Here is a 12313-nt window from a genome sequence, read left to right as displayed (position 1 = left end):
CTTCAAATAGCTTCTATAACTAAAAGTAAAAAAAAGTGAATGGCCTAACTACTGTGGCAGGATGCATGATCACCATTACTAGGCACAGGGGAAAATAAGGGAGTAAGTTTTACTGAAAGGTGAGAGGACAGCAAGAATGCACTCTGGCTACCAGAGAAGGAGTCCTTGAACAAAGCAATGGGAAACAGTGGATGAACACATGCAAAAACAAAAATAAATCCCACAAACTCAACACAACACAACAAAAAGAGAGGAAGAGACCTCTACTCAATGAGGACAGATCCCTGGGGTCAGTAGTAAACTGCCAAGAAATAATTAAACTGGGAGAGGCTAGACTACATGAGAAGACTTCCAGATTACATCACCAAGAGTTATACTTACTTTTCTTCTGTCTTCTCCACATCTCCCCACCAAGACTATTAGTAAAAGTGGATTTTAGGAGTCAATCTTAAGCATACAATGATTTAAGTGGCAATCAGTTTAGAACTTTTAGTTACTCAAATTTGAGTAATGCATTTAACTCTTAAAGGTGGAAAGGCTCTAGGCACTGTCTCCCCAAATATTTACTTAATTTTTATTATCAGTTCAGGCGTGTCCAACTCTTTGTGACCCCATAGACTGCAGTATGCCAGGCCTCCCTGTCCATCACCAACTCCCGGAGTTTACTCAAAATTCAAATCCATTGAGTGGGGAATGCCAACCAACCATCTCATCCTCTGTCATCCCCTTCACCTCCCATCTTCAATCTGTCCAAGGATCAGGGTCTTTTCCAATGAGTCAGCTCTTCACATCAGGTGGTCAAAGTATTGGAGTTTCAGCTTCAGTATCAGTCCTTCCAATGAATATTCAGGACTGATTTCCTTTAGGATTGACTGGTTGGATCTCCTTGCTGTCCAAGGACTCTCAAGAGTCTTCTCCAACACCACAGTTCAAAAGCATCAATTCTTCAGGACTCAGCTTTCTTTATAGTCTAACTCTCACATCCATACATGACTATTGGAAAAAACACAGCTTTGACTAGACAGACTTTTGTTGGTAAAGTAACGTCTCTGTTTTTTAATATGCTGTCTAGGTTGGTCATAGCTTTTCTTTCAAGGAGCAAGCATCTTTTAATTTCATGACTGCAGTCACCACCCACAGTGATCCTGGAGCTCCAAAAAATAAAGTGTCTCACTGTTTCCATTATTTCCCCATCTATTTCCCATGAAGTGATGGGACTGGATGCCAGGATCTTAGTTTTGTGAATGTTGAGTTTTAAGCCAACTTTTTCACTCTCCTCTTTCATCAAGAGGCTCTTTAGTTCTTCACTTTCTGCCATAAGGGTGGTGTCATCTGCGTATCTGATGTTATTGATATTTCTCCTGGCAATCTTGATTCCAGCTTGTGCTTCATTCAGCCTGGCATTTCTTATGATGTACTCTGCATATAAGTTAAATAAGCAGGGTGACAATATACAGCCTTGATGTACTCCTTTCCTGATTTGGAACCAGTCTGCTGTTCCATGTCCAATTCTAACTGTTGCTTCTTGACCCGCATACTGATTTCTCAGGAGCAGCAAACTCCAGCTCACCGGCAACAAGGAGCAGAACGATGTGGTGGAGGAAGATGGTGGAGTAGAAGGAGGTACACTCATCTTCTCCTGTGAGAATGCCAAAATTACAACTCGCTGCTGAACAACCATCGACTGGAAAATGTTGGATCCGACCACAAAAAGATACCCCACATCCAAGGACAAAGGAGAAGCCCCAGCAAGACAGTCAGAGGGGCGAAACTGCATTCAGAATCAAACCCCATACCCGCCAGAGACAATCAGAGGGTTCAAACAAACCTTGTGTGCACCAGGACCCAGAGACTCCACAGAGATTGAGCCAGAACTGTGTTTGAGCATCTTCTGCAGAGGTACGGTCAGCAGTGGCCTGCCTCAGAGGCAGGGGCTCTGGGTGCAGCAGACCTGGGTATGACATAAGCCCTCAGCCATCAGAACTTAATAGGGCTGGGGAAACAGACTCTTAGAGAGCACAAAGAAAACCTTGTGTGCACCAGGACCCAGGAGAAAGGACCAGTGACTGCAAAAGAGACTGACACAGACTTGCCCGTGAGTGTCCAGGAGTCACCAGCAGAGGCATGGGTTGGCGGTGGCCTGCTGCAGGGTTGGGGGTATGCAGTGCAGCAGTGCATGCATGGGACCTTTTGAAGGAGGTCGCCATTATCTTCATTACCTCCACTATAGTTTGGCCTCAGGTCAAACAACAGGGAGGGAACACAGCCCTGCCTATCAACAGAAATTTGGGTTAAAGATTTACTGAGCACGGCCCCGCTCATCAGAACAAGACCTAGTTTCCCCTCAGTCAGTCTATCCCATTAGGGAGCTTCCATAAGCTTCTTATCCTTATCCATCAGAGAGCCAAGAGAATTAAAATCACAATCACAGAAAACTAATCAAACTGATCTCATGGACCACAGCCCTGTCTAACTCAATGAAACTATGAGGAGCCATGCCTTGTAGGGCCACCCAAGACAGACAGGTCGTGATGGAGAGTTCTGACAAAATGTGGTCCACTGGAGAAGGGAATGGCAAACCACTTATTATTCTTGCCTTGAGAACCCCATGGACAGTACAAAAAGGCAAAAAGATAGGACACTGAAAGATGAACTCCCCAGGTCGGTAGGTGTCCAATATGCTACTATGCAGGGAGCTGCCCGTGAGAATGGGGTCCTTTGTCTGAAGGACACAGCTCTGGGAGCTGCCTCAGTCCTTGAGGGTTTGCTTACAAACATGGCTCTCTGTCCCGCCACCCCAGAGATTAGGCGATTATTTACTGCAGACACCTGGAGTTCTGGACAAACTTCTCACGCACAGGGAAATGTTATCTGGTGTAAGAAATAATAACAGGGTGCCATTCCCATGCTCTCAAGATTTCTTGTGACTTTTTGTAAGATGTATAGGTCAACCAAGAAAAAAGTTAACTGTCTTGTCTTTCTCACGCTCTCCTGTATAAATATAAGATGCTGAATAAAGTCGTGGTCAGACCACTTCCCTTTGTGGAGCCGTGTCTGAAACTCTGGACCCCATCTTTGTTGTAGTATTCTTTGCTGTAGTATTCTTTCTCAGCCACGCCGTGCACGTTCTCGGGACCTGATCGACTTTGCCGGCTGGCTCCGGCACTACTGGAGATCAGTAGAGAAATAAGTTCAGAAAGAATGAAGAGACAGAGCCAAAGCTAAAACAACATCCAGTTGTGGATGTGACTGGTGATGGAAGTAAAGTCTGATGCTGTAAAGAACAATACTGCATAGAAACCTGGAATGTTAGGTCCATGAATCAAGGCAAGTTGGAAATGGTCAAACAGGAGATGGCAAGAGTGAACATCTACATTTTAGAAATCAGTGAACTAAAATGGACTGGAATAGGTGAACTTAACTCAGATGACCATTATATCTACTACTGTGGGCAAGAATCCCTGAGAAGAAATGGAGTAGCCATCATAGTCAACAAAAGAGTCCAAATTGTAGTACTTGGATGCAATCTCAAAAACAACAGAATAATCTGTTCATTTCCAAGGCAAACCATTCAATATTACAGTAATCCAAGTTTATGCCCCAACCAATAATTTTTATTATAATGTCCCTTAATATTATACTTAAATAATAGAGACATAAAAATAAGTAGGTATAAACTACTTATGTTCAAGGTACTTATAAAGTTATAAAACCAATCTTTTAATTTATAAGTTAAATAGAAGACTATAAAGCCAATAAAACTTAAATTAACATTATTTGAATATGATGAACATTACTGTTTTGCTTAAACTAAATCTTTGTTCACTTCATCAATATGGTACTAACAGGAAATAGCCTTTTGAGTTTAGTATTCCTATACCAACGATATTGGTGAAAACTGAACTCTCTCACCGATTTCCTTTACTCAAACTACTATAAACTACTATCTGTTGTTGCCATTGTATTATTACTTGTTTTTCGCCTGACACGTATGTTGATACACAGTAAATTTATCCCTTTCTTTTCTTATGAAACCATGACAATTAGAATTAATATTATTCAGTGACAACACGATTTTAAGTTGAAACACAAAGTTGGTTCCAATAACTGAGTGGCCATGAGACAGAATGTCAGATGATCCAGAGCAGACCTATCATTCTATTTTATATTTCTGAAAAGAAAATTTTAAAATTCTTGCAGACAGTTCAAAGTCTAGCCCTTTCCCACCATTTATTCTAGTAAACACCTAAATTCTTTTAACAGAAAGTAGTATTAGCCACTTCACAATCAAAAATAAAAGCTAAATAACTGAAGAATAAGTGTGATCAAAGTACAAATCAATTAAACTTTGAAAAAATCTTCAACTTCACTCATAATAGAGAAATGCATATCAAATTTATATTAAGAGATTATTTCTCAGCTATCCAATAGGCAAAAAGAAAAAACTGACAACACATATCTACTGATTAGGCCATAGGGGAAAAAGATTCACACATCACTTACCAATTCTTGTAATCTAAGAAATCCAGGTAAAAGGTTTGCTTCCATATCTCTTAGATACTCGGCTTTATCCAGAACCTTGTTTAAAAAACCACAGTGTCAAAATCAATTTTAAAAGTCCTTTCACAAAACATTTACATAATTCAAGATTTGAACCTTCCATGTTAAAAAATGTGACATGAATTAATATTTTAAAGAGTATTAAAATTTATGGAAGACATTTCAAATAGGTCAATAAGTCTACTAACATGTTTTAACCCAAATTTTAGAGAATAAGTCATAATTACACTTAAAAAGGTTTTAAAGATAAACTATCAAAAAGACAGTGAATTAGGATGTTAAGGACCTTTTCTTATAAGTATACAGGAAATAAAACTACATGCATTTTTATGTCACTTAATAAAAGATAAATGTCTACCACATACCAATAATTACAAAGCTTTCTGACCCGAGAGATAGAAGAAAATTCTAAATTTCAATATGTAAAACTTTACTTGCTTGAACTTTGTAAATGCATGCTAAACCCTTTAGCTAGAAAACCAAACATGTGAAGAAAGATTAAATTTTTGTTCAGTGTTATGATAATACTACTGGGATTATAATTATAATCATTTACATTAGGAATAAAATTAAAATTCAGAAAATATAATATTATTTCCTTGAATAATCCAAAATGTTTTATATCTGTTTTGCTGATTAATAGGCAGCTTGAAACAATGTACGAGAGTTATCAACTTAAGATATTTCATTCCTAATTCATTTAGACAAAATAAAGCTAAAGTTATTTACTGCTAAAAAGAAACAAATTAGTTTCTCAACTATGTATTCTCAATATGCAATTTTCCCATCAATTTCCATTTAAAACTCTCTAATACAGCACACAGATTAATTCAAATAAATTGGTCCATTTGTATGCCCATTTTAATTCAAAACACAAAGCTGAAGCAGTAATAGTTCATTCTTCTAACTTAATATAATTAACCCATTGTAATTAATGGTTTGATAGTATTTTAATAAATGATACTTCTTTAAAAGCAATTATCAAATAACTAATACTCAAAGAAGTTAAAATTTTAATTCAAATTCAAACATTTTTAAAAGTAATTTACATGAAAGTAATCTAATAGACTTGATTTGTAAGGATGTTTACTAACTAGAAAACATTCTCAAACATCTTTCTGCATTATTTCCTAAGTGCTGAAGCTTACCAATTCATATATTAAATAACTGCATATTCTACAAAATTACTCTAAATGTTCTACACTAAACACCTAGAAACTTTTTCACCTTTAATGTTTAGTCATCTAACAAACAACACTGAATGCCTACACTGATCCATGAGGCCTGAAAAAGGAGTTGGGTCCTACTGATTCCTCATGGCTCCTCACAGAATATTGATCCCTCCTCCTCCCTGAAGACACAGCTTTGAAACTCTACCTGTTGGAGTTATCCAACACTCTGGGGTCTTTCCTCCTTGTTCTTTAAATGTTACAATTTCTGACTATCATGTTTCTAACATAACTCCTATATTTTTTGCATATTTAAAAATCTACATAAATGACTTCCTTCTGATATGGTAGACTATTTATTTTCTTAAATCCCTCTCTCCTCCAATGATCTTGTCGCCTATCCTACCCAGTGAAAGATCAACTTATATTCTGTATCACTGGCTTTTGAAGTGTGATCTGTAGGCCCCTTTAAGGTGAGGGCAGGGGGGTGTGCTGTTTCTGATCCTCTATCAGGAGGTTGGTGAGGTCAAAACTATTTTCATAATAATACTAAAATTTTATATGCCTTCTTCTACCATGGTGATATTTGTACTAATGTTAAAAAGAAGCAACTGTGGGTTAAATTTAAGTAGCCTTAGCATAAATCAAGGTAATGGTGCCAAACTATTCTAGCAGTTGTTAATTCTTTACTATGTACTTACTCTAAGATGGAGCAGATGTACTTTTTCCTATTCCTCCTAAGTTAAATTAAGAATCTTGAGTATTACACACAAAACAAATAAGGCTCTGAAAGGTGGAAAGAAGGCAAACTAGCTAGGGACCTCAGGACCAGAAGAATGACAACTCACTTCGGAGGGTGAATTGTCTAAGTTATTTTCTTGCCTCATGTGTAGAGCTGAAGAAGCCTACAACACAGAAAGGCCAAGGAGAAGAGACCAAAAGCACTCCAACAAAAGCCTACTTTTTCTTTTCTTTTTTTTTTTTTTTTTTTTTTACTTTTTTTTTTTATTATCCAGAATCTACAGTTTATTTTTAGTGTTCACTCTGCATGTTGTACATTTTATGGATTTACAAAAATGCACAGTGACATATATGCACTCATACAGTATCACATGGAACAGTTTCAATATCCTAAAAATTCTCTGTTCTACAGATTTTTTTTTTCTTTTTTTTTTTAAACATTTTTAAATTTCAGGTATACACATGGCTCCCCATCCTGAACCCTCCTCCCTCCCCCCTCCCCATACTATCCCCCTGGGCCATCCCAGCGCACCAGCCCCAAGCATCCAGCATCGTGCACTGAACCTGGACTGGCATCTCGTTTCATACATGACATTTCACGTGTTTCAATGCCATTCTCCCAAATCTTCCCACCCTCTCCCTCTCCCACAGAGTCCATAAGACTGTTCTATACATCAGTGTCTCTTTTGCTGTCTCGTATACAGGGTTATCGTTACCATCTTTCTAAATTCCATATATATGCGTTAGTATACTGTATTTATGTTTTTCCTTCTGGCTTACTTCACTCTGTATAATAGGCTCCAGTTTCATCCACCTCATTAGAACTGATTCAAATGTATTCTTTTTAATGGCTGAGTAATACTCCATTGTGTATATGTACCACTGCTTTCTTATCCATTCATCTGCTGATGGACATCTAGGTTGCTTCCATGTCCTGGCTATTATAAACAGTGCTGCGATGAACATTGGGGTACACGTGTCTCTTTCCCTTCTGGTTTCCTCAGTGTGTATGCCCAGCAGTGGGATTGCTGGATCATAAGGCAGTTCTATTTCCAGTTTTTTAAGGAATCTCCACACTGTTCTCCATAGTGGCTGTACTAGTTTGCATTCCCACCAACAGTGTAAGAGGGTTCCCTTTTCTCCACACCCTCTCCAGCATTTATTATTTGTAGACTTTTGGATTGCAGCCATTCTGACTGGTGTGAAATGGTACCTCATAGTGGTTTTGATTTGCATTTCTCTGATAATGAGTGATGTTGAGCATCTTTTCAAGTGTTTGTTAGCCATCTGTATGTCTTCTTTGGAGAAATGTCTATTTAGATCTTTGGCCCATTTTTTGATTGGGTCATTTATTTTTCTGGAGTTGAGCTGTAGGAGTTGCTTGTATATTTTTGAGATTAGTTGTTTGTCGGTTGCTTCATTTGCTATTATTTTCTGCTATATATAAAAGCAGTCCTAAGGGGAAAGTGCATAGCAATACAGGCACACCTCAAGAAACAAGAAAAAAGTCAAATAAATAACCTAACTCTACACCTAAAGCAACTAGAAAAGGAAGAAATGAAGAACCCCAGGGTTAGTAGAAGGAAAGAAATCTTAAAAACTAGAGCAGAAATAAATGCAAAAGAAACAAAAGAGACCATAGCAAAAATCAACAAAGCCAAAAGCTGGTTCTTTGAAAGGATAAATAAAATTGACAAACCATTAGCCAGACTCATCAAGAAACAAAGGGAGAAAAATCAAATCAATAAAATTAGAAATGACAGTGGAGAGATCACAACAGACAACATAGAAATACAAAGGATCATAAGAGACTATTATCAACAATTATATGCCAATAAAATGGACAACGAGGAAGAAATGGACAAATTCTTAGAAAAGTACAACTTTCCAAAACTCGACCAGGAAGAAATAGAAAACCTTAACAGACCCATCACAAGCACGGAAATTGAAACTGTAATCAAAAATCTTCCAGCAAACAAAAGCCCAGGTCCAGACGGCTTCACAGCTGAATTCTACCAAAAATTTAGAGAAGAGCTAACACCTATCCTGCTCAAACTCTTCCAAAAAATTGCAGAGGAAGGTAAACTTCCAAACTCATTCTATGAGGCCACCATCACCCTAATACCAAAACCTGACAAAGATGCCACAAAAAAAGAAAACTACAGGCCAATATCACTGATGAACATAGATGCAAAAATCCTAAACAAAATTCTAGCAATCAGAATCCAACAACACATTAAAAAGATCATACACCATGACCAAGTGGGCTTTATCCCAGGGATGCAAGGATTCTTCAATATCCGCAAATCAATCAATGTAATACGCCACATTAACAAATTGAAAAACAAAAACCATATGATTATCTCAATAGATGCAGAGAAAGCCTTTGACAAAATTCAACACCCATTTATGATAAAAACTCTCCAGAAAGCAGGAATAGAAGGAACATACCTCAACATAATAAAAGCTATATATGACAAACCCACAGCAAACATTATCCTCAATGGTGAAAAATTGAAAGCATTTCCTCTAAAGTCAGGAACAAGACAAGGGTGCCCACTTTCACCATTACTATTCAACATAGTTTTGGAAGTTTTGGCCACAGCAATCAGAGCAGAAAAAGAAATAAAAGGAATCCAAATTGGAAAAGAAGAAGTAAAACTCTCACTATTTGCAGATGACATGATCCTCTACATAGAAAACCCTAAAGACTCCACCAGAAAATTACTAGAACTAATCAATGACTACAGTAAAGTTGCAGGATATAAAATCAACACACAGAAATCCCTTGCATTCCTATACACTAATAATGAGAAAACAGAAAGAGAAATTAAGGAAACAATTCCATTCACCATTGCAACGAAAAGAATAAAATACTTAGGAATATATCTACCTAAAGAAACTAAAGACCTATATACAGAAAACTATAAAACACTGGTGAAAGAAATCAAAGAGGACACTAATAGATGGAGAAATATACCATGTTCATGGATTGGAAGAATCAATATAGTGAAAATGAGTATACTACCCAAAGCAATTTATAGATTCAATGCAATCCCTATCAAGCTACCAACAGTATTCTTCACAGAGCTAGAACAAATAATTTCACAATTTGTATGGAAATACAAAAAACCTCGAATAGCCAAAGCGATCTTGAGAAAGAAAAATGGAACTGGAGGAATCAACCTACCTGATTTCAGGCTCTACTACAAAGCCACAGTTATCAAGACAGTATGGTACTGGCACAAAGACAGAAATATAGATCAATGGAACAAAATAGAAAGCCCAGAGATAAATCCATGCACATATGGACACCTTATCTTTGACAAAGGAAGCAAGAATATACAGTGGATTAAAGACAATCTCTTTAACAAGTGGTGCTGGGAAATCTGGTCAACCACTTGTAAAAGAATGAAACTAGAACACTTTCTAACACCATATACAAAAATAAACTCAAAATGGATTAAAGATCTCAACATAAGACCAGAAACTATAAAACTCCTAGAGGAGAACATAGGCAAAACACTCTCTGACATACATCACAGCAGGATCCTCTATGACCCACCTCCCAGAATATTGGAAATAAAAGCAAAAATAAACAAATGGGACCTAATTAAACTTAAAAGCTTCTGCACATCAAAGGAAACTATTAGCAAGGTGAAAAGACAGCCTTCAGAATGGGAGAAAATAATAGAAAAGCCTACTTTTTCTAGTCAAAGGTCCAAGAAAGGAGAAGCCTAGAGAGACTTCCAAGACTATTCACTATCTAAGTTTTATTTGTACATCAATGATACCTTCTGTCTCCTAATTTCTTCACTAACTCAATACTGGAACACCACAGTACTCAGTCACTGGACTCAACACTTTTCTAACTCTGCTGGTGACCTAATCCTATCTTGCAGCTTCAAGTACATGCTCAGAAACCCAAAATGGTATTTCCATGTTGGACCTCTTTTGACCTCAGACACCAAGTGTTCAAGTGCCAACTCAACATCTCTACTTGGACTTTACATGCCCAAAACCAAATTCCTCAGGACTTTTCCCCCCAGCAAGACCCCACCTGCTGTAGTTTTCTTCACTCAGATCATGACAAGGTCATTCCTTCAGCTGCACAAAAACTTCGTAACTAGTTGTATCAGTTTCCTAGGGCTGCCATAACAAAATAAGGCAAACAGAGTGGTTTAAGAGAAACTTATTATCTCACAGTTGTGGAGGCTGTAACTATCAGATCAAGCAAGGCCATGCTTTCTGTGAAGGTGCTAGAGAAGGAGGTGTATCAGGTCTCTCTTCTAGCTCCTGATAATTCCTTGCCTTGTGGCAACATACTAAAGTATGTGGCATTCTCCCTGTGTGCATGCCTGTCTCTACATTTCTTCTTTTTCACTAGGACATCAGTCATATTGGATGAGGGGCCCAATCTTCTAGTATGACCTCAATTTAACTAGAACCACAATGATCTCATTTACAAATAAGGTCATATTTTGAGGTTCTAGGGGCTAGAACTTCAACATACTTTTTGGAGGAAACTTCAACAACTTCTCGGAGGAAACAAATCAACCCATAACACTAGTCTGCATGCTTCTATCTTGTACTTTTTCTTTCTCAGCATTACCCCTCTCCCCTCTTACTTAACTAATCCAGCCAAAATGGCCTTCTTGATACTCCAATCTCTGTATGCTCACATAAATCTCTCTGCTTGGAATACTCCTTTTTTTTTTAAGATATTTTCATGGCTTGCCCCTTACTTCCGTCCAGTTTCAGGTCTGTTATCATTATCTCAGTGAGATCTTCTCTGCCCTTCTCACTTAGAAAATAACTATTCCCCCCACCCCCCACCCCCACAGCTGATTCTGCCTTACTCTAATGTACCACATCCAACATACTACATATTAACTTGCTTATTATCTACCTTTTCCAATTAGATTATAAGCCCCAAGTGGGCGAAGACTCTTTTGTCCCTGTTCTATCTCCAGTATCTAAAACAGTGCCTGGGATATTTGCATAAATAAATGAACAAAATTAAAAAGTGGAAGGAACTGTTTTATACATTTAAGAAGATGTAAGAAGGCATAAAACTTAGTCCTTTCAATGAGTTTATAACTTAGCTGCTATGAAACGGTATTATATTAAAATTTAATTTCAATTTCAGAGATAATCATTTTTAAAGTAAGATTAAAGTATTATAAAAAATTCACTAACATAAAGCACATTATATACTTTCAGTTGTCTGCTAATTATTTTCAAATTGATGTAACAAGTTAAACTCAAACTAAGTCAATCTAAAATCAAATGATTCATCTTCCCCAGACGTACCCCATACACAATTGACAAATTTGACCTTTGCTGTCTCTTACATTTATTCTTTTCTGCATTTTCTACCCCAACTCTAATCCAGGCCCAAACTGCCTCTAATGAAAACAGTTACAAGAGCCTCAAAAGAGTCTAGCCTACGTCTTTCAATTCCCTCCAATCTATCTATTCAACATGCCTTCAGAGCAATTTTCCTAAAGCATGTTTGTTGCTCTACATCTTCCTCTCACTGAATAGGAACGAAATAAGGCACATTAGTATGGTTTTCAAGACACTCCATGATCTACCCCTCCCACTTTTCTAATCTTCTTTGTCTTCCCTCATATTTTATAACCCACAAAGACCAGAGTATTTGGTATTCCCTAGGCTCCATTCCCATCTACATGCCTTTGCCTAATTCCCTCCATCTGAAATTTCTCTTCTTTATTTTCTTTCTACTAACACCCTAATCATATTTTTAGCTCCATCTCAGATGTTATCACCTTATAAGGCTGTACCAGATGTACCTGGATCAGTGCTTTGCCTATCAATGT

At 37.5% G+C, this 12313-nt stretch overlaps 1 protein-coding gene across 2 annotated transcripts in view; it reads right to left on the bottom strand.

The window, feature by feature from the left end:
* Window positions 1–12313, bottom strand: part of ORC5 (origin recognition complex subunit 5) — a 91479-nt gene that overhangs the window by 71623 nt on the left and 7543 nt on the right. For both annotated transcript variants that reach the window (XM_086397034.1, XM_086397035.1), the window contains exon 4: window positions 4504–4578. In XM_086397034.1, coding sequence (XP_086253160.1) covers window positions 4504–4578 — 75 coding nt within the window. The remainder of the gene's footprint in view (window positions 1–4503; window positions 4579–12313) is intronic.

Source organism: Bos grunniens, chromosome 4, assembly GCF_055505025.1.
Source record: "Bos grunniens cultivar Pamir isolate PY7600 chromosome 4, Bosgru_T2T1.0, whole genome shotgun sequence".
Classification (NCBI taxonomy): domain Eukaryota; kingdom Metazoa; phylum Chordata; class Mammalia; order Artiodactyla; family Bovidae; genus Bos; species Bos grunniens.
This window is presented reverse-complemented; position numbering and strand designations above follow the sequence as displayed.